Raw genomic sequence first — 21,560 nt, forward strand, 5'->3', positions numbered from 1 at the left:
GATCATTGACCCGGCCTGCCGTGTGGCCCCTCTTCCTGACGGCCCCCCGCCACGACCCCAGGAGGGGTTAAGGCTCCTGGGCGCCCCTGGGGCCACCAGAAGCCTGGGAGGACCCTCCCGCCCATCGCAGGTTCTGGGAGGTGTTTCTCCTCCCCCAGGAGCCCCCCAGGAGACGGGGTGGAGTGGCCCCCGGGCAGCGTGTGCCAGGGCCACGGCCAGGTCCTGTGCCTCTGGACGCAGGTGGCTGCCTGTCCCCCACGTGGCCCCAGCCTCTGCCACTTCCCACCGGACTGCAGCTTGGGCCTCCCAGGCCCTGGATGCTTCTAGTACCCGGTGCCGGACAGGCCCCCCAGCCAGCGCCGGAGCGGTCACTTACCGGGTCACACCTGATCACTTTGGAGAGGAACCGCGTCAGGCGGTGATAGGACAGGAAGCTGTTGGCGCTTCCCAGGTGCAGGCCTTGCACCGCGGCCACCACGCTCCCGGCAGCCACCATGGAGGGCGGGTTGGAAATGAACTTCACATCTGCGGAGAGCGAGGGAGGCAAAGGGGTTGTGAGTGGGGACGCAGCAGGACCCCTGTGACCCGGACCCCCCTGAGGCCCTGTCCCGCAGATGGCTGGTCTTGAGGGGGTGGTCAGGAAGTGGGCGCCAGCAGGGGCAGAAGCCGGGCCGGACTCTCTGACCACGAGCTTGTGATGCTCATTTAACAGCAGCAGAGGGACTTGCCTGGTGGCGCAGTGGTTAAGCCTCCGCGCTCCCAGCGCAGGGGGCCTGGGTTGGATCCCTGGTCAGGGAACTAGATCCCACAGGCATGCTGCAACTAAGAGTTTGCGTACCACAACTAAGGAGCCCGAGTACTGCAACTAAGACCCAGTGCAACCAAATAAATAATGGTAAAAAAACAAAAAACCTCCCCATCCCCTTCCCCACCCCCCGCCGCAAACAGCAGAAATGCTAAGCAAGAGAACAGCTGCTGGAAGAGACAACGGGGGGTGGGGGGGGAGGAGGCACAGTGGCCTCTGCAGAGGGGTCATCGCTCACTCCCTTCTCTTAGCACGTGACCCTGTGAATGTATCACTTATTCACAAAAGCCCGACGAAAAGAAAGGCGGGGAAAACCCGCAAGGAAGCAGACGCGTCCCCTACAACACTAACCCCAAGTACCTGCGCTGCCAGGTCCCAGGGGGAGTGGCCGTCTTGCACATGGGAAGATGGGCCCAGGGAAGCCCCCACTGCCCTCAGATGCTTATCCCCACTTCATCTGCCTCCAGGGACACGGCAGGGCTACAGCGTTACTTCATCTGCCCGTCCTCAGCAGCTCTCCGCAAACTGCTGGGAAACCCTGCACCTCTGGGCAGGTGGGCTCCAGGGTCACCTCCTGGCAGCTCTCTGCAAACTGCTGGGAAACCCTGCACCTCGGGGCAGGTGGGCTCCAGGGTCACCTCCTGGCAGCTCACTGACATGGGAACTTCTGGTTTCCCTCCTGGCGGCACACTCGTCACGGACGTGAGGACACCTAAGAGGTGACCCAGCGCCTGTGGGCCGCCTTTCTGTCGCTCCCAACGAGAAACTCCTGGCAGGGAAGGCCACCGATTTCAGCATCTGAACCAGGGGGCCTCTCAGTGTGGAGCCGGGCCCTAGAAGGTCAGCCCCTACCCCCTCATCCCGTGCCCAGGAACTGGACGGTGAGCTGAGTGGGAGGGCACTGGGCACAAAGGGAGTGTGCGGCCCCCGGGGGCTGGGGGCCCCCCCGCCCCTCCCACTGGCCTGAGAATAAACAGCCAGGGCCTCTCATTCAGCGGAGCGGGAGCCAGCGGAGGGGTGGGAAGAAGAAAGGCAGCCAGGCGGCCACACTGACGGGGCGACAAAGCTGCCGGGCGCTCCGACCACTGGAAAAAGCAAGTCCCTCACAAGGCGCGCCCTCTCTCCCCTTCAAACGGGACCAGCTCCACCCGGGCTGGGGGCCAGGAGCCCGGGATGAGAGGTTTCCATTGAGGCTAACCAGGACTGCACAGAAATCGCTGTGGCCAGAGCGCAGGTTCTGACTGGCCGCAGCTCGAGACCCGGTCCGACAGGGAAGGAATAACTAAACGCAGGCTGTGTGTGTGTGTGTGTGTGTGTGTGTGCGCGCGCACGTGTGCGCGTGCCTTGGCGCGTTTATGGGCTTAGATTGAGAAGCCCGCAGGTTTCAACTCGGAAGCTCCAACAGCTGTTCCTATTCACTGCCCGGCTGCAAAGAGCCCAGCGGGCCACGGCCAGGGTAGGCATTGGAGCTGCACCGCTCCACTGACCCTGCTCAGGCCCATTCATTCAGCTCAGTTACGTGCCAACCTCAGAGGTACCTCACCGGCCGCAGCAACGCTCTACTGCGTGCATACATCCGTACACAGGTTAAAAGGAGGGCAAAACCCAACTCTGTGCATGGGGGACGTGCCCCCTCCCGCCCCCATGCACACCCGGGAACCCAGGTCTGCAGGGCGCACGGACCAGGGAGAGCAGAGGCCACCCTTCCCCCGCCGGCCCCCTGCACCGTTAAAAGGGACCCTTGCTACACGGAGAGCAAATCATCTCCCGGGACTTTCACTCAAGCCTCCACTTCACAAAATCTGTTTGTTTTTAGGCTGTAATAAGTCGATCTCATCTCGAGAGGCCCCCTTGTGACTAAGGACACTGCTGTGTGCCAGTTAGGTTCCAACGGACCAGGACCCGGTCGTGGTGGGGTGCCGCTCCCCTCCCTCCCCTGGCCTGCCTGTCCCCCACCGGGGCCCACCGAAGCTAACGCATGTGAAAAGCTGGGTCACCCCTGGCCATCCCTCCGCCTTCACCCGAGGTGTGCCCAGGCCGGGGGTGCTGGACAGTCTCAGTAGCTGGACAGCCAGCACCAAGCACATTCACGGCCTCTGCGCCCGGCTTCTGCGCTGCCAGCACCCCACGCGGGCTACACACCCCGCCTCCTGGGGTCCTGGGACAGGGGGAGGTCCAGGCTGCCCCAGCCACCCTGGGGGGAGGGCACACAGGAAGTGTTCTCTGCATTATCTGCCGGAGACTTTGCCGTTTCTCTGAACCACTTTCAGCTCCATAAAAGGCTGCCGGGAAGTCCCTGGAGGCTTCTCTTCTCAGAGGCGTCCCAGCCGGAGAATGCCTCCTGCCTGCTTGCTGGGCACGCCTGGAGGCTGAGGGGACGCGCGTGAGAGCCTCCCCCTCCCCGCCCAAGGCCGGGTGCTGCGGGGCAGGAATGCCTGGCGAGGCGGCGCCCTGACCCCTCAGATTCATCTGGGCCTCTGGTCTGCCCCCACCCCGTGGCTCGCTTGGAAGGACTCAGAAAGAGGGGTTCACGCCTTGAGCGTGCAAAGGAGGGTGGGGAGGCCAGCAGAATCTTCCCAGCTCTCCTGACCCAGACGTCAGGAGGGTGACACGAGGTGGCAGGCTGGGGGGGCTCCACCCCTTCCGGGGAGGGGGTGAAGGATGCCAGCTCCCCCCTTTGGTGCCCTGTCGCCCTCAGGTCGCACCGAGTGAGCCCCAGGCAGCTTTGACGGCTGAGGCCTGGCCAGCGGCAGAGGTGGCCCACGGCAGAGCTGGGCAGGATGGGGGCAAGGGTCCTCCGATCAGGGTCTCCGGAGGTCCTGGGCCAGCTCATGGGAGTGGAGAGGAGGAAGAGGTCGCAGGGGCTCAGGGGCAGGGCTGGGACGAGCAGGAGGCAGCACCGTGTGTCTCACTGGGTTCTGAGTGACTGGCCGTCTGGGGGCTGGGGAGAGGGCTGTGCCGGGGAGGGGCCCCCAGGGATGGTCCAGAGCGGTGCCGGGGGAAGGACGGAGGGCCTGCTGCTGCCGCCAACCACAGCAGCCCAAGCCCAGGCCGCTAGGAAGCCACTCCCAGGGCAGTGAGCTGAGCCGCCCTGCGGCGCCCCTGGCGGGGCCTCAGGCGGCCAAGCGCCTCTGTTGGCCGCCCCCGCACGAGGGCCGCTGCTGGCCGCCCAGAGCACGTGGTCCAGGCACTGCCGGCCGGCGCTCCCCACCCCTGTAGGCGCCCCTGGCAGGTGGCCCAGCCCGGGAGAGGCCAGGAGGGGGCCCCCGCAGCTCAGGCTCCTTGAGGACACGGGAAGGACTGGGGTGGGGGGAGGAGGCAGGCTAGACTGCCAAAGTCAACCCTGTTCAGCATGTAGTGACCCCCGCCTGGCGTGGGGAGCAGAAGCCACATCAGCTGGACACAGGCAGGCTGCCGCCCAGCCTCAGCGGCCCGGGCCCAGGAGCCCACACCCCCTCCCTGGAGCCCCAACAAGAAGCCCAGCCCTCTGTTCCCCGGAACAGGGAAAGAGGAGAGCTTCCGAGAGCGGAGGAGCCTGGGGACCATGTCCTTGGACAGGGAAACCGAGGCAGAGGGCAAGAAGCTCCTCCAGGGGCACCCAGAGGCCCGGCCGGCACCCTACCTGTGGCACAGAGGGCAACGAAGGTCTGCGCGTGTTTGCGGATGACCTGTTTGCTCTCCTCGACCACCGGCATTTTGGAGAGGAAGTGTTCAATGAAGTCGTGCGGGGTCGTGGCAGCCAAGTTCCACTTGAGTTTGTTCACCAAAACCAGCTCCATTTGCTGCGGAAATGGAGGGACACATGCGTAAAGAGAGGCGCAGGCGCAGACCCCAATGCCACAGGGGGCGAGGAGAAGGAATGGGGCGTGTTGGAGGGTCCGGGAAGTTGGGAGGACAACGCGCAACCCCACATCCAAACAGAGAAGGTGCCGCTCGCAAAGGCTCCCGTTCTCGATCAAGCCCACCCTCCGCGGGTGGAGACCAGAAGCCCGCGACACCTGGAACGCGAGGTCTGGTCGTTCGCGCGGGCCCCTCGCCGCCGCCGCCGCTAGAGGGCGCACGCCGCCCACTTTTCGCGGCGCTAGGGGCGCCGAGGCGGTGGGAGTCGGAGGGAGAGAAAGTGTGAGTGAGGTGGGGCGGCGGGGGACCCGTCAGCTCCTCGAGAGGGGCCCCACCGGTGTGGCCGCCCTCCCTGGGGGCAGAGGGTCTCTCAGCGGCCCGCGGGGGCCCCTGGCTCTCCGCACCTCCCCCACCCCCGGGGTCCCACGGCTAACGGGGCATCCGGGGGCGGTGGGGGTCCCAGGGTTACCAGCAGCTCGTCGGGCCGGATGGAGTTGTCAGTATAGATGCACAGCTTCTCGGCCGTCAGGGGGATGGTCTCCTTCATCTTCGAGGCGACGAACATGCAGGTGGCCCCCAGCAGCTGCAGGCGGCTCTTTTTCACGGGCTCCAGCGACAGGAAGCGGTCCAGGTAGTTCATGGCCAGCGGGAAGACCTCCTCCTCGCACTTCTGCTCCTCGCAGACCTGCCGGGGCACCGGGGGCCGTGACCGTCGCCACCGGGAGCGCCCGGCCCCCTCTGCGGAGACCTCGCGCCTCCCACCCGGCTCGCGCCAGGGCTGCGGGGCCCCGAGCGCGAGGAGGGTCAGGGCAGGGGGCGGCAGGAGTTGCCGCCGCCGCGCCCCCTTCCCCGAGAGTCCCCCAAACCCACCCACCCGAAACTGAAAGGGAAAGTCCCGGCAAGGCTGGCACAGTGGGGGCGGGAGTTGGCACGGCTGGCCGGCGTGTGCCGCGCGCGGGCGGCGGACCCCGGCCCGCGTGGGTGCTTCGGGACCCTCCAGGCCTGGGGTCGGCACCAAATGGGGTGCAGGGCCGTGGGGCGGGCCGCGGGGATGGGCGCCGCGCTCGCAGCGCCTGCGAGACACAAAGGTGGCGTCCCAGGCCGCCGCGCCGCATTTCCCCAGACGTCATCTTTTCAAAAAATATTTAAAAATATTAAAAAATTAACTGGGTATATAAAAACCCCCTGAAAATGACCCTCAGGCGGTCCTTTACCCAGGCCGGGGGTCGGGAGCTCGTTGCAGGCTCCAGGGAGAGCCCCAGGAATTCAAACTCGGGGGCCCCCCTTCCCCCTGGGCGCGGGCGCTGTTTCCCTCTCGCAAGGGCACCACGCCGCACTTTTAAAAATTATTTTAAAATACTTGCGGTGCACTCAGGAGCCCACTGAAGGCCTGAAAACGTGCCCCTGGACCCCGGCTCGCTCCGGACTGGTCCCCCAAGCTGAGACCCCTGCAGAGGAGGGTCAATCCCCAGCGTCTCGGGGGCCACGCGACCTTGCAGCCCGGCGTGCTCTCCGGCCCAAGCTGGCCGTGCGGGGCGCCCCGGGACTCACTGCTTGAACAAAGGGGCCCCCTCTCCCGAGCGGGGTCCCCTCACAGCTGCCCGAGCTCTGGCCCCTCGCCCCTCCCGCCGGCTCCCGGTGGCCGCACGGCCCCTCGCGGCGGCCCCAAGCGCCTCGCCGGCCGCTCCCCACCCCCACCCTGCCCCCAATTATTAATAAACACTTTTGCTTTGCAATAAAAGAACAAAGATGGCGCATAATACTGGCACGAGCGTCCCTTGCATACGTGTCCATGGATATTAATTTAAAAATCAAATCTATGCCCCCTCCCCCTGGAGCTGGCGGCTCAGCGGCCGCGCGGCCGGGAGAAGAGGCGCAGCGGGGCTCTGGCGCAGGCGGGGACTGAGCAGTGGCGGTCCAGGCGGGGGCCGCAAAGGGCGCCCAGCCTGCGGGCCCCAACCCTGAAGCAAACTGGGGTGCCCCGGTCGTGGTTTTCCCCCAAGGTACCCCTCCTCGACCGCTGCCCCCCAAGGGAATATCCAATGACCCCACCCCCACCCCCTCCTTGTTCAAAAAATACCCAGAATATCTATATATTTCGGAACTACGATTCCTATCAACACTCTGGCAAACTTCAAAAGTTGGGGTGGGAGGGAAGGGAGGGCGATGAGTGGCAAAGAAAAGTGGGTTTGCGCAACAAGTCGCAGGAAAGTGCTAAGAGAGCCGCCCGGAGCCCCGCACCTCCAGCATCCAGGTGGCTACGATCTTCCGCATGGACGGCAGGATCTCCTTCTGCACACACTTGAAGTAGGACACCGAGGGCGCGCAGGTCTCCTCCGCCTTGAGCATGGCCCGCAGCACCCGGTCGTTGAGGAGGTTGGCATCGGGGTACGCCCGGCGGATGGTCTCCATCTCGCAGCACAGGAGCTGGTGTGCCATGGCAGGGGCTCTGCTAGGCGGCCTGGGGCGGCGGTGGGTCCGGGGCTGGGTCCGCGCTCGGCTCTAGCTCCTGCTGCCCCTCGCCGGAGCGCGCGGACGCTGCTGCTAGCTGCTACTGCGCCGACAGCCCTCTGGAGGCTCTAGGACTTTGCAACTTCCAACAAAACTCCCCTGTAGTCCGTGTGACGTTACTGTTGTTAAGCAGAGATCAAAGCCGGGCAGAGAATGGGAGCGGGAAGGGGGGGGGCGGGCGCAGGGGGAGGGGGCGCGGGCGCCGAGCGCCGGGGAGCGGCGAGGGGCAGAGCCCAAAAGCCATCCCGGAGGCGCCGCGCCGGCACCGCGCGGAGTTGCCCCCGAAGCCGGGTTTTCATAGAAATGCAAATCGTCCCGAGTCTGCCTTTCTCCCCGCCGGGGAAGAGGGGTGCAGGGGGGCCTGTCGTCCCCGAGTGGGTCCCTCAGGATTTGGGGGGTTGGGTGAAGGTGGCTCTGCAGAGGGGGACAGCCAGGAGGGCGGGCAGGCCACACGCAGCCTGGGGAGACCGCATGGAGGGGGGACTCTGGAGTTCGGTGACACCCTGTATCTGAGCCGGGAGAATGGGCGCATTTCCGAGAACGCCACGAGGGCACCCACGGGCGGAGAGGCAGCCTAGGAATCTTAGCGTCTACATCTTCTTTCATTTTCATTAACACGTGTAAATTTCAGGAACCATTTAACATTCAGGGACTCAGGGCAGAGCCGGCAACACTGGTGGAGGCTTCATTCCCGCACACGGGGGGGGGTCGTTGCAAATGCCCGAGGGGGTAACCCTAAATGTTAAAGGACTTTCAGCCTAGCATGCGCTCGCTCAAAAAATAAAATAAAATAAAATAAATGCCCGAAAATTCCAGCAGCAGCCCAAGATGGTGGCCAGCATTTCCTTCATCCTGTCCTCCTCGCCTGGGGGAATCTGCGGGCTGTCTTCCTACCTTAGCCAGTCCATTCTTGCGGGGGTCCCCAATCCCCCCCACCCCAGCCCTGTCCCGGCAGCTAGAAAAACACCCTGAAAGGAAGGCTGCAAAATAGTGGTCTCTGTCCTGTCTCATTTTTTAAAATTAAAAATTAAGTTAAATCGCTGGAAATATTAGTCGCCTCTCCGCCTGGGACAAGACCACCGGAAGCTTCCTAATTGGTTTTGCTGGGGGTGTGGACGTCTCTTCACCTTTAGAACTTGCCCTGGGGCTGCATTCGTGAGCCTGAGGGGGATGGCGGGGGCTGGCAACAATCAGAGCAATTACAAGTTAAAGAAATGGGTGTATTGATCTGATGATTTTAAACAAAACCTATATATGTTCGTGGCTATAAGAGAGTCCCCAATATTATCGCAAACTGGTACGACATATAAAAATATATAAAGCTTCTTTTCGAATTAAAGATTCAGTCTCTTTGGTGCTTATTTTAAAAATAAAAGGACATTTTGCTCAGTCTTAACATACTTTTTTTTACAGTTTTTACTCTACCTGCCCCAAATTAAGAAAACTGTTCATTAACTTCCCTCTGAATATAGTTTAGTGTCATCAAACCACCATATACCCTAATGTTAAAGGCTCAAAGAAAACGGATTAAAAAGCCCCCTTCCCTTCGCAAGGGCGCACGCCACAGGACAAGGACCTCCCCCCCCTCCTTTTCGGGGCTGAGTCTTCCCGCGCCCCCTCCCCCGCCGAGATTTAGGGTTACTAATATTCCGGGTCCAGGAGGGTAATTACCCCCGGCTCACGCCTCGGGAGCAGAGGGTGGCCCGACCAGGGAGCACCCACCGCCGTGTCCCCCTCCCCGGGCACCCACGCTCGCGTTGGCCCCCGGCACGCCGGAGCCTCGGAGCATCAGCCCGCGCACGAGGGCAGCCGGGCTGCTTTTTCATTCATAAAATCCCGACCGGGCGGCCGCCCGGATGATTTATGGGGCTGCGTGCTACCACCGGGCTGCTTCTGTCCCGGGGGGTTAGGGGACCCGAGCCCCGCGTGCGCCCGGGCCCGGCCCGAGGCAGGCTGGCGACGGCGAGGGGCATCGGGTCATAAAGAACATCGCCCACTCCGGCAGAACGGGTTCTGGGTCCAGGAGGGAGCTTCCCCCTAACCCGGGAGAAAGACAGAGGAAACTGGAATTAGCATGAGCCAATGGGGGCGCGGCGCTGTTACTAGGCGGACCGGGCAGATCTCGACGAGGAACTCCGTTGATTTCCCCGCTCAGGGACGGGCGCAAAAGTGCAAGCCCGGCCGGCGAGCGTGAAGAGCCGTCCAGGAACCCGCGGGGGAGGCGCTGGAATTTGGGGCCCGGCGGGGAGCGCTAGCCGCCCAGCCCCCACCCCAGGGAGCCCAGATCTGCGTTCACCGGAGACTCAGAGCGGGCCAACAGCCTCGGGGCCCTTGAGAGCGGCTGCTTCCAGGAGAGCGGGGAAAGAGTTTTGATTTTAATTATTTTTTTCAGAGAGAAAAGCAACTTTTAAAAACTTTACTGTTTAAGTTTTAATTTTGCAAGGCCTTTAAAATACCCACCGCGAAGCAGGAACTGCACGTTCTGGGCTCATTTAAAGTGCTCTGCGCTATTTCTTGGGGACCCTGTGGAACAAAGGGCCAGTGGCCCAATGGGAAAGGAGACCACTCTGGTTGGAAAGAAAATCCAAAAGTAACTTATATCACCTTCCCACTTTCCTCGCCCCCTGGTCCCCCGCCGAGGTGACCGCGGCCGGGGAGGATCGCCGGCCCCGAGAGGGCGAATTCCGCGGCAGGAGCGTTTGCCACCGTCCCTGGCTGTGGGAACCTTCATTCAAGGCGGGGGAAGGGAGCGCGTTCATTCAGGAACCCGCGCGCCGCGGCGCCGACCTCGGGACGCACAGCGGCTGCGCGCCGCCCGGCCGGGGGCTTTGGGGAGGGGGTGCGGGGCCCAGTGGAGACCTTCCACGGGCTTCGACCTCCGGCATCCGCCCTCCTCCGAGAGGACTGGGCGGCGGGCGGGCGCGCGCATGCAGGTGGGGTCACCTGCAGCCGCATACCTGGCGGCGACTTGAAAGGACTTGGCTCCAGCTCCGCGAGTTTTCCATTGTTAAGCCCTTAAGTCGTTCTGGAAAACGCTTCCGAATGCGGACCGCGGGGTTCCGGGGGCGCTCGGGCTCCACTTCCCCCACACTGCTCGCTTTCGGGGGGCGTGTGGCGGTCCACGTACTGAGGTAGCTCCGCCCCGGCTACCCGGCGCGGATCCCCGGCCCCCCAAAGCTACGGAACGAGCCCGAGCAAACTCTGGCCCCGGGCCCACCCGGGACACTCACACGTTGGGAACAGGGGCAGCCGCATCTCCCACCGCCCCAAACCCCGGACGTGCGTTTCCGCCTCTGATCAATTAATTTCAGCCACACACAGACCCCTGCGCACCAGCCTTGGGTCGGGCAGGTTGCGAGGGTGGGACACCCATCCCCCAGCTCTTAAGGCCGTGGGCTAGGTGTGCGCGGGAGATGAAAGCAAACCCCAACAGGTGTGTGTGCGGGGGTAGGCGGGGGAGGGTGCTGGCTCCCGCAACGCCGCTGGAATCCCAAGGGAGAAGGTGCACTCTTGGGGATGAAAGAAGATTCTAACTCCTTGACCTCCGCCCCTCAGAACGCATCGCCTGCTGCCCTGAGCAATATGAAAGTCCACTAGGAATTGCCTGGCCTCTTGGCCCAGGCCCCTGCGCGGTCTCTAACTAAGGGTCGCGGAGTGGGCGCCCAGGCTCATTAGATAACCACCTCCAGTCAAGGCGAAGGAATCGGGCGGGAGGTGGGGATAATGACCTAGGAGGCCATACCCCTCCCGCGTCTCCCGTGGCCAAGCCTACCAGTGGCTGAGCAGATCCCCCCGCCCCCCCCCCGCCTCTGCCCCGGGAGCGGGGCGCCGCTGCGGAGGCCCGCGGGCCTCGGAAACTTTCCGCGAGGAGGACCCTCGCTAAGACCCTCGTTGGGTCCCGCTGCACCCGCTCCGTCGCCTCCAGGACTTGTCACTGCCCCCCCCCCGCAGCCCCCATCCTCGCCCTTTTCCGGAGAGTGCCTGCTGGGAGGACCCCGAGTCCTCGTGCGTTCCAGCCCGCTTCTTTGCGCCTTTGAAATGCCCGAAAACGTTTCCATCCTTCGAATTGGCCTTGGGGATGGGTGCGGGGACGACCGGGGTCTTAGTTGCGGGCAGTCTATGAGTTACAGGGTTCTCGACTCTTCCCGTGGGGGTCGGGGTAAGGTTCCAGGTGCGTGGAAAGGGGTTGCGTACTTAACGCCCTGCACGCCTTCCCTTGGGTCCCTCGGCCTCGCGCTGTCAGGGCTGGTGGCGGGACACGGGTTTGGACCCGCTGGGCAGTTCTGGGCGTGCGGGGTGCTAGGGGCCCGATAGGCCGCGCTCTGTCCCCACGCCCCGCCAGGGTGCTCGAGCTAGGATCGCCTGCCCTGGGAGTCCGAGGACACGGGGCTGGGTACTGGGGTGCGGCCCCGCTGGGGAGAGAGGGGAGGCGAGAGCGCGCGCGCCGCGGGAACCTGAGCCTCGGCTCGGGAGCCGCGCCGCGCATTCCGCGCATTCCCGCCCGGCCTGGGTTCAGCCGCCACGTGGTCGCTCTGCGCGCCGCGCTTACCGTAAAGCTCAGAGGAGACGAGCACTCCCCAGCTTCGGAGCGCGTGCGGACCTCCCAGGGTGCGCCGGACCTGCCCACTCCTGGTGCGCAGATCGAGGTTGCTCTTTTACGTAATAAGTAGAAGTACTGCTGGAGTAATGACACACTCATTTGTAAAGACAGGCAGGAAGGGTGCTCAGGCCCCTCTGGTATCTCAGTAGGGCGACTGTCCATCTCAGGAACGTGACCGAAACGGACCGATGACCATTCTGCCTTCCCAGCAGTGACAGCGAAAAGGAGGAGCTGCAGCCGGCTGATGGCTTTCTTCTCCTTTTTCTGATTATTCCACATCAGTAGGTGGCTCAGTGCAATACCCTGTGAAACTGGGAAACAGAATCCATGACGTCCTTAGCGCATAGGAAACGTCCATAAAGCTGCCTATACTATTTTTTTAAATCCTGAGGTGTCTTTTTCTGAGGATCAGGATAATAATCTACTTTTCAAGGATTCATGCAAAACCAAACCACTTTTCAAGATGCCAGGAAGTTTGCAAGCGTATTTGTGAGGATGCACAAGAGTATCACACACAGACCTACATCTGCCAGTAGGGCAATCAAAAGCTTCTGTAACTGCCATGCAACCTTGGACAAATCTCTCTCCCATCTGGAAAAGCGGGTATGACTGTGTGTCTTCTAAGGCTGTGGAGACGAGTAATTACGGTAATGTGTGTGAAGTGTTATTCCTGTATTTGTTCTTGTGCGGAAAGAAGGCCGTGTGATGCATGCTGTATGTGGAATTAATTAAACATTTCAGTTTATATTCAGAAAGAGGATTTAAAAATGGCTTTATAGTCTATAAATTCACTTTTATTTGGTGACTTCTCCTGAGCTGTCTGTGGACGTGAGGTTTAAATCCTAGAACACGCATTAAAAAAAAAAAAGTTTAACCACGTTCATCTTCCCTTCTTCCTTCTCAACATGCAAACGGAGTAAAAAGGTTGATTAAAAAAGGAAGAGCATTAATTAAGGGCACAAGTGTCAAGGCAAGGATGAGGGTCAGAAACAGAAGGAAGGATTTCTGGGGCGTCAAGGGAAGGGGACAGCCTGAGGCCCTGCCCAGGTCTCTGGATGGCGGGGCGGGGGGGGGGGCCAGGGCCTGTTGCCCTGTTCACAAAAGGGGGAGGCGATCACAAGTGAAACTGACCAAACGTGCGGGTCAGTGACACTGGCAGAAGCAAAGAGGCAGAAGTGTCAAGAAGCCATGGACTGAAGCTGCTGACGGTGTCAGTCCATGGTCAGGGCACAGTCAGCCCTCAGGGTCCCTGCAAGGAGGGAAGGGCAGGGGGAGGCTGGTTTAAACATTTAGCTACAGCTGGAGATTGCTGGGGAGAGAGGGCTTCTGGACAACCAGTCTGGAGGGCATCCCGGTGCCCCCAGGACTCTGGTCATCCGTTCTCCTTTGCTCCTTTGGACCAAGTTGTCTAATCACCTTTCTAACCCAAAGAGGAAGCTGGAAGCATCCGCTGGGAGGCTTCCAGGCAAAACGCAACCTTAGTGCCGGCAGCTCAGCCAACAGGCAAAAAAATGTTCCATGAGCTCCTGTGGAGTGAGATGGGTGAGCTCCTCCCTCCAACATAAGCCTCAACCCTTCTTTGGCCTTTGGCGAGTCAGGTGGTGTATGAGTTTCCCAAGGCTGCTGTAACAGAGAACCACAAACTGGGGGGCTTAAGACAACAGAAAAGGATTCTCCCACAGTGCTGGAGGCCAGAGTCCAAGATCAAGATGTTGGCAGGGCTCTGCTCCCTCTGCAGCATCGTGGGGAGAACCCTTCCTGCCTCTTCCAGCTTCTGGGGCTCCCATGTCCCTTGACTTGTGGCCATATCACTCCAGTGTCTGCCCCCGTCTTCACAGGACCGTCTCTTCTCTGTGTGTCTTGTCCTCTTCTGTCTCTTATAAGGACACCCGTCATGCAATTTAGGGCGCACCTGGGTAATCCAAGAAGATCCTTAACTTGATTCCATCTGCAAAGACCTTATTTCCAAATAAGGTCGAATTCACAGGCTCTGGCGGTCAGGAGGTGACCACGTCTCTTGGGGGCCACCATTCAGCTCACTACAGGTAGGAAGAGGGAGAAAGATGGTACAGGTCTTAAAGCTTAAACTAGGCAAACAAATAAGGTCTTGCTTTGTGTCAGGCCTTGTTAGATATTTAGGGGCAGGGAGACAGGGCCCAAATATGACTGAGTTATGGTCTCTGTCTTCCAGGGCTTTCCACTGGGGACCTGAGAAATAATGCCTGGAAATTTTTTTCTTCTTTAATGCAAGTTCATGGCCAAGTCGGCAGGTGCCTTCTGCAGGCAACCCCCATCCCTGTCCAGTTCACTCCTTTCCAGAGGTAGACAGGGAAAAATCACGAGCAGCACGATTGCAATTAGAATTTTAAGGAGGGGTAAAGAGAAAGGCTTCACCCGAGAATGAGGAAGGCAAAAAGGGAAGAGAGAATGTTCTAGATGTTTGAACAGCGTAAGCGAAACCCTGAAAGGAGGAGGTGCAGGATATGCACTTGGCTGAAAAGCAAAGAATCTCTGAATGCCTTAAAGCAGATTGGGGGAAAATGGAGATGCAGTCGTCCTCGGTATCCATGGGGGACTGGTTCCAGAACCCCCTCAGATGCCACCGTCCAAAGGTGCTCAAGTCCCTTATTTATAAAAGTGTAGCGTCTGCCTATAACCTACACACATCCTCCAGTATACTTTATTTTTTTAATTAATTAATTTTTTTTTTTTTGCTGTACTCGGGTCTCTCACTGTTGTGGCCTCTCCCGTTGCGGAGCACAGGTTCCGGACGCGCAGGCTCAGCGGCCATGGCTCACGGGCCCAGCCGCTCCGCGGCATGTGGGATCTTCCCGGACCGGGGCGCGAACCCGTGTCCCCTGCATCAGCAGGCGGACTCTCAACCACTGCGCCACCAGGGAAGCCCCCCTCCCGTATACTTTAAATCATCTCTAGATTACGTATAATACCAACAACACTGTCAGTGCTATGTAATAGTTGCCGTCTGGAGGCAAATTCAAGCTTTGCTTTTTGGAACTTTCTGGAATTTTAATTTTTGGGGAATATTTTTTGACCCATGGTTGATTGAATCCACGGTGGGGAACCCATGGATACGAGGGCTGGCTGTAAGGATAGTGCTTTTGTTTGTTTGTTTGTTTTTGTTTCGTTTTGTTTCTCGGCTTGCGGGATCTTAGTTCCCTGACCAGGGATTGAACCCGCGTCCTCGGCAGTGAAAGCACGGAGTCCTAACCACTGGACCGCCAGGGAATTAATTCCCTGTAAGGATGGTGTTGACCTCACAGAGTTTTCACGGAGACTAAACGAGTTAGTGTGGGTAAATCCAGGCACCCAGGGAGTGAGGCCATTATTAGCCAAGACTCACAATAAGTCTGGAAACTGTAGGCATTAAAAGGAGCCCCTTCATTAAGTCACAACCAACTCGTCTCCCCATGTTTTTCAATCAAAAGCTTCTGTAACTGCCAATGAGTTCAATCAACGTGAGATTAGCAAAGTTGTTATGCCGAGTTGATACCCTTCCAGACATAGAGGAAAATATCTGAGAGTTTCTTTTTATTGCTTTGTCCTGGGTGAATGTATGGCTTCCTCTGTGCTTTTAGAGGTATTGAAAACAATAGGTCTCGCGATCCTTTGTCGCTTCCCAGACTGGGATTACAACAGCAGGAAGGGAGCCACTGAGGGTCACAGAGGGCAGAGAGCAGGGTCGGGGGGCCACGAGGGTGAGGTCAGAGTAGCTCTCTGGGAAGAGGAATCTGGCCTCACCCACCCCTTCCTTCTGCCTTTCCCTTACTGGCTGATGAGGCCAAGCTCAGAATCCACCCACCAGCACATTCCCACATAAGTGTCAAGGTCATAGAAAGAGGCTGTTTGGAAAGAGGAGATGAAAGATAGGGATGGTGGCAAGGAAGGTGTGATTGCGAAGCAGGGGAGTGGGGGAGGAGGGGGGAGCAGCAACCTGGAAGGTGGGAGCAGAAAGGAAAGTTAGGAACGCACCCCGCAGGCCTCTTCCTGTACAGCCGCACAGCATCTTTACAGAGAGCAACTAAGTCATTTTCACAGCAACCTCTGAGGACCGTCACTTCATCCCCATTTTACAGACGAGGAAATCGAGGCCCACAGCGTCATGAGCTCTGGCAGAACTGGGATACTTCCGGCTCTGACTCTAAAACCCAAGGGAAGAGGCGCATTATGAAGCCCCCAGAAATTGCAGCGTTCACCTATTTTTTTTTTTTTTTTTTTTTTTTTTTTTAGCGGTACACGGGCCTCTCACTGCTGTGGCCTCTCCCGTTGCGGAGCACGGGCTCCGGACACGCAGGCTCAGCGTCCATGGCTCACGGGCCCAGCCGCTCCGCGGCATGCGGGATCCTCCCGGACCGGGGCACGAACCCGTGTCCCCTGCATCGACAGGCGGACTCCCAACCACTGCGCCACCAGGGAAGCCCAGCGTTCACCTATTTTTAAAACAGCTTTATTGAGATATAATTTACACATCATGAAGTTCACCCACTTAAAGTGTGTAAGTCAGTGATTTTCAGTATATTTGCATAGTTGTGCAACCATCACCACTGTTTAATTTTAGAACATTTTCATCACCCCCAAAGAAACCCCAAACCCGTTAACAGACACTCCCTTTTCTTCTCCCCCTCACGCCCTTCCCCAGCCCCAGGAACCCAGTAATCTGTTCTCTGTGTCTATGGATTTGCCACTTTGGATGTTTCCTCTAGGTGGAATCCTCCGATACGGGTTCTTTTGTGTCTTCTTTCATTTAGCACGATGTTTCCAAGGTTCGTCTGTGTTTTGTAGCACACATCAGTACTTCGTTCCTTTTTGTGGCTGAGTTATAATTCACTGCGTGGAGGTGCCACATTTGATGTCTCCATCTGGGTTGCTTCCGTGTTTGGACTGTGAGAAGAATGCTGTTCTGAACATTTATGTTTCCGTTTCTCTGTGTGGCAGGGATCATCTTTACTATGCAATCAGGTGGAGGGTCAGTCTTGGGGGTTTTTGCTCTCTGGGACCCAGGAAGAGACCTGGATGTGTCCGAGGGTTTCTCAGTGGTTTCAAACCCCCTGCCTTACCCTTCTTTCTGTTGCCCTCTTTCTTTCACCTTTTCTCCTACAGCGTCCACAGGGAGGTCCTAAAGCATGGAACCATAAGCAAATATGCACCAGAAATGCTTTTTTTGCCTGACGTTAAGAAACTCAATAGGATGGATACGAGTCCTAATTAGGCATGCGCAGTAAAGAGCAGGGTGAGGGTGGGGCGGTCCTTGAGACCCCGGGAAAGGCATCCAGGGTGTGTCAGCTCTGACCTTTACCCAATAAACCCGTACCTTTAACATCCCATGAGTAACCCAAGGGGTTCAACCTGTCAAAAGAGCTTCCAGACTTGAGAGGGAGGAAGGGGAGAAGTCTAGAAGCATGTCCAAGATTCTTCTCTCTTTTGACTGGTAGGTCTGGGCCTGCAGAGCCCCCAGGGCAGCTGACTCACCTTGGAACAGAAGGCTTATCACTGCACCCCGCGAGGTGAGGGAGTTGGAGTGTTTCCACGCAGTGGCCCTTTGCCTTGTCTCCTCCGCCACAGAGGCGATAATGAGCTGAACTGGGGACTGGTGATGGTGAGAATCAGAAGAGGTAGAAAATCCCTTCTGTGGGACTGGCAGGGCATCGAGGCTCAGGGGTAGCAATGGCTGAGGTCACAGGGTCTCGTGACAGGGTCTGGGCTATGGCAGTCGTGCTGCAGGTCTGGTGTTGGGGACGGTATGGGCCCCTCCTGAGACACGATCGGAGCGTGGTCTGATTGGGAGTCATGCTGCCTTACCTCCCTTGTTCCCGCCTGTTTTCTCCATCTGGTTTTCCTTTTCTGCTTAAATCCATCAGCATTGGTTTCGGTTGCGTTAGACCAAAAATGAGCATGAGGAGGGCACCTTGACTCAGGACATTTGCAGCTCTTGCACGAAGACCTATGACGTCCCTGCCAAATATGCAACTTACAAGAGTCACCCTAGGAACAAGCTCAGGTCCAATAAAAAGGGACGGTAGATCATTAAGGGATTATTAAGGACTAATTAATGGATTATTCACATCCCGATAATGAGGGACGGTATATTCAGAGAATGAAACAAAGCAAGATACAAACGTACAGTACTGCATTAGCTCAACTGTAGGACTTACGTAGCTGATTTGAAGGACATGTGATGAAATGGAAGGAGCTGAGCCTTGGGGAGGTGACAGGGATGATTTTTTTTCTCCTTCCTTCTATAGTCTATCACGTGCTTTCCATATACTGTATCCTCTTATGAACAAATATTATCTTAAAACCAGAAAAAAGAGTCCAACCAGAGACAACTCCAAAAGATACAAGGGCATTTTCCAGGCCCCCAGGCCCCCTGCTGTCCTTGGGACACCTGAGCCAGACCCCCTGTGGTCCATCAGGCAGTAGCCACATGGGGTCCTCCCCATCGTGGAGGAGCGTCCCTGGTGCAAGTTCAGGAGGAGCCTCAACTCTCACATGACTCCAGCAGACAAAGCGGTGGGAGGCTGGTGTTTCAAGACAGAGTTTAATGGGTCCCAGAGTAAACAGTGCTCGTAAACACATAGCCAGTGTGATCATCACTGGGTAGTGACCATTTCGGAGCGGACGAGGCCCAGACTTTGCCTCCTAAGATGCAGGGCATCGGCTGAAAGCAGGAGGAAAAGTAAAGAGGAACCGACAGATAGAGCCTAACGTGCACAATGATCTCGCCTCTGTGACCAGCAAGGCTGTGGCTGAGAGTATGAATGAGAAGCACTTGGGGCAGCTGTCTTCTCCTCGATGTGGACTTGGACCACGTTATCTCTGAGAATTCTGTGGTCCTTGGGAGGCACATGTGTGTGTGCTGATCCAGCGTTGCCTGCTGTCTACTAGGACAAATAAAGGCACCTTGAAGGGGGCTAGACCTAGAGTGTCCCACCCCTGGATTGTATACAAATGGACATTGCATAGACAGAATCACTCAAGGAGAGACTGCTGGGGGAGGAGGCTGTGGGGCACGTATCACTGTGTCCTCTGAGATCCATTCCCTACAGAAATGGAATTTTTAACTAGGTGCCTACTATTCACCTAAAGACTACATTTCCCAGCCTCCCTTGCTGCTGTATGGCCATGTGACTAGTCCTAGCCAATAGGCTGTGAGTAAGAGTGATGAGTGAAACTTCCAGGTTGGGACATTAAAAGGTAAAGGCATATAGCAAGGTTGCAGGATACAAGGTTAATATACAAGAGTCAGTCGTGCCTACCTATGTACCAGCAATGAACAGAATTTGAAATTAGAAAAACAGTATTGTTTACATGAGCACTCCCCCTCCCCCCCCAAATAAAATACTTAGGTATAAATCTAACAAAATTTGTACAAGATCTATCTGAGGAGAACTACAAAACTCTGATGAACAAAATCAAAGAGCAAAATAAATAAATTCCGTGTTCACAGATAGGAAGACTCAATCTTGTCAAGATGTCAGTTCTTCCCAACTTGGTCTATAGAGCGCTATCTGATCAAAATCACAGCAAATTATTTTGTAGATTTTGACAAACGGATTCTAAATTTTATATGGAGAGGCAAATCCAACACAATATTAAAGATACCCTAGAAAACCATAATTCAAAAAGAGTCATGTACCAAAATGTTCATTGCAGCTCTATTTACAATAGCCCAGAGATGGAAACATCCTAAGTGTCCATCATCGGATGAATGGATAAAGAAGATGTGGCACAGATATACAATGGAACATTACTCAGCCATAAAAAGAAATGAAATTGAGCTCTTTGTAATGAGGTGGATGGACCTAGAGTCTGTCATACAGAATGAAGGAAGTCAGAAAGAGAAAGACAAATACCGTATGCTAACACATATATACGGAATTTAAGAAAAAAAAATGTCATGAAGAACCTAGGGGTAAGACAGGAATAAAGACACAGACCTACTAGAGAATGAACTTGAGGACATGGGGAGGGGGAAGGGTAAGCTGGGACAAAGTGAGAGAGCGGCATGGACATATATACACTACAAAACGTAAGATAGATAGCTAGTGGGAAGCAGCCGCATAGCACAGGGATATCAGCTCGGTGCTTTGTGACCGCCTGGAGAGGTGGGATAGGGAGGGTGGGAGGGAGGGAGACACAAGAGGGAAGAGATATGGGAACATATGTATATGTGTAACTGATTCACTTTGTTATAAAGCAGAAACTAACACACCATTGTAAAGCAATTATACTCCAATAAAGATGTAAAAAAAATAAAATAAATAAAAAATAAATAAAGGAGAACAAAGTTTGAGGACTGGCAGTACCTGACTTCAAGGCTTACTGTAAAGCTGCATCGTTGAGTGGAACCACCATTGTGAATAAGATGCTCGTCGACACTGTAATCATCACCTGGCTTGAAGTTAGGACTCTTACCCTGCTCTGGATGTAACTGCTCCCCTTTCCCACTCACCTTGTGGGCCGCGCCTGAGGACTCTATCTCATGATGCCCCTCCAAGCTCAGGTACTCTCAGTGGCTCCCCAGGGCCCCCTGAAGACATTCTCAAGTCACTAGCCTGGTATTCCAAGACCCTCTTTGCCCAAGTCAACTTCTCCCTGACCTCTCATTCCTCCTATAAAACCTTCACATGTGCACCACTCGCCTATTTCTGCCCTTGGCATTCAGCCTCCTTTGCAGTGGTGTCCCCCCTGCCCCAAGTGCATTACAGCTTGGCCTTCACGCAAGACCTAAATGCTGTGCAACCCCTTCACGAAGCCTGCTGTGTGGTCAACCGCATGGCTACCTCCGACCGTGGGCACTTCTCACGCAGAGCGGGCCGCCCCCATTGCTGGGCTAAAGTATTATTTCCTTTAGAGTCTATAACCATCCGTCGCGTCCCACCACCATCCCGGACTTCCCAGGAGCTCAGGGGGAAAAGGGACCCCAGGTTGGCCTCCCAGGGAAGCCGTCTCTTTGAAAGTCTTGAGAGTTTGGAAATCTCACTTTGAGTTTTGATGCAAGGGTGGGATGCAGGAAGGGAGGGGGTCTGCCCGCAAAGGTAACTCTTTGGATGTCACGCAAACACCCAGAGCTCATAGATTCAAGCACCTCGTGATCGGAGGCGCAGACCGAGGCAACGAGGGACTCGTGAATGCAGAGCTCGCAGGGGACCTCTTGGGATGGAGCCTAGGCTGGCGGCCCTCCAGGGTTCTCAGCTTGGCATTTTGCTGTTGCAGTTCTTGTTCTGTTTGCCGCCAGACTCTGGCTTGCCATGCACAAAACCTCCTCAAAAGAACACGAACGGGAAAATTAGAGGGAGACTGCTGAGGAGTCTTGCAAAGTTGGAAAAATGAGCGTCTCCTTGTTGCAGAGTGCCTGGCCCGTCCCCTAGGTCCTGATTAAGGGGAATTGGTGCTCGTGAGGGCCTTGAGCAAGAGGCCTCTGATTGCAGACAATTTTGTGGCTTTGGCCTGTAATTTGGATTCGGGGGGTCAGACACAGTTAATGTGATAAACTCGCAAACCTCTGCTGGTGACCAGACGTGGAGTACGGCCCCCACGGACAGCCCTCAGGGCTGGTGGCACACGTACTCAGCCCCTGTGGCTGGGACAGGCCAGGAAGGCGGAGCCTCCACAGGCCGTGGAAACTGCTCCTTTCGTGGCTGCCTTTGGAAATCTGGAAATAAAAGTCATTGGTCTTGTTTGCCATGTTGCTCCAAACGCACGCTGATGGCGGGCTTGATTTTTGCTGGACGTGGGTCTTTGAGGTTCTCCATGTCCTAGACCGTGAACTTTTGAAGGCAGGAG

General features: G+C 57.2%; 1 protein-coding gene across 2 annotated transcripts in view; it reads right to left on the reverse strand.

The window, feature by feature from the left end:
• CCND1 (cyclin D1) overlaps nt 1-7,239 on the reverse strand; it is a 12,455-nt gene extending 5,216 nt beyond the window's left edge. The window contains exons 1-4 of one of the 2 annotated variants that reach the window (XM_033402483.2): nt 6,887-7,239; nt 5,115-5,423; nt 4,428-4,587; nt 377-525 (exon numbers count right to left, since the gene is read on the reverse strand). In XM_033402483.2, coding sequence (XP_033258374.1) covers nt 377-525; nt 4,428-4,587; nt 5,115-5,423; nt 6,887-7,084 — 816 coding nt within the window. In that variant the 5' untranslated portion in view covers nt 7,085-7,239. The remainder of the gene's footprint in view (nt 1-376; nt 526-4,427; nt 4,588-5,114; nt 5,424-6,886) is intronic. The other variant, XM_004278047.3, reaches the window with a different exon arrangement.
• Nucleotides 7,240-21,560: the final 14,321 nt, after the last annotated feature.

Source organism: Orcinus orca, chromosome 8, assembly GCF_937001465.1.
Source record: "Orcinus orca chromosome 8, mOrcOrc1.1, whole genome shotgun sequence".
Classification (NCBI taxonomy): Eukaryota; Metazoa; Chordata; class Mammalia; order Artiodactyla; family Delphinidae; genus Orcinus; species Orcinus orca.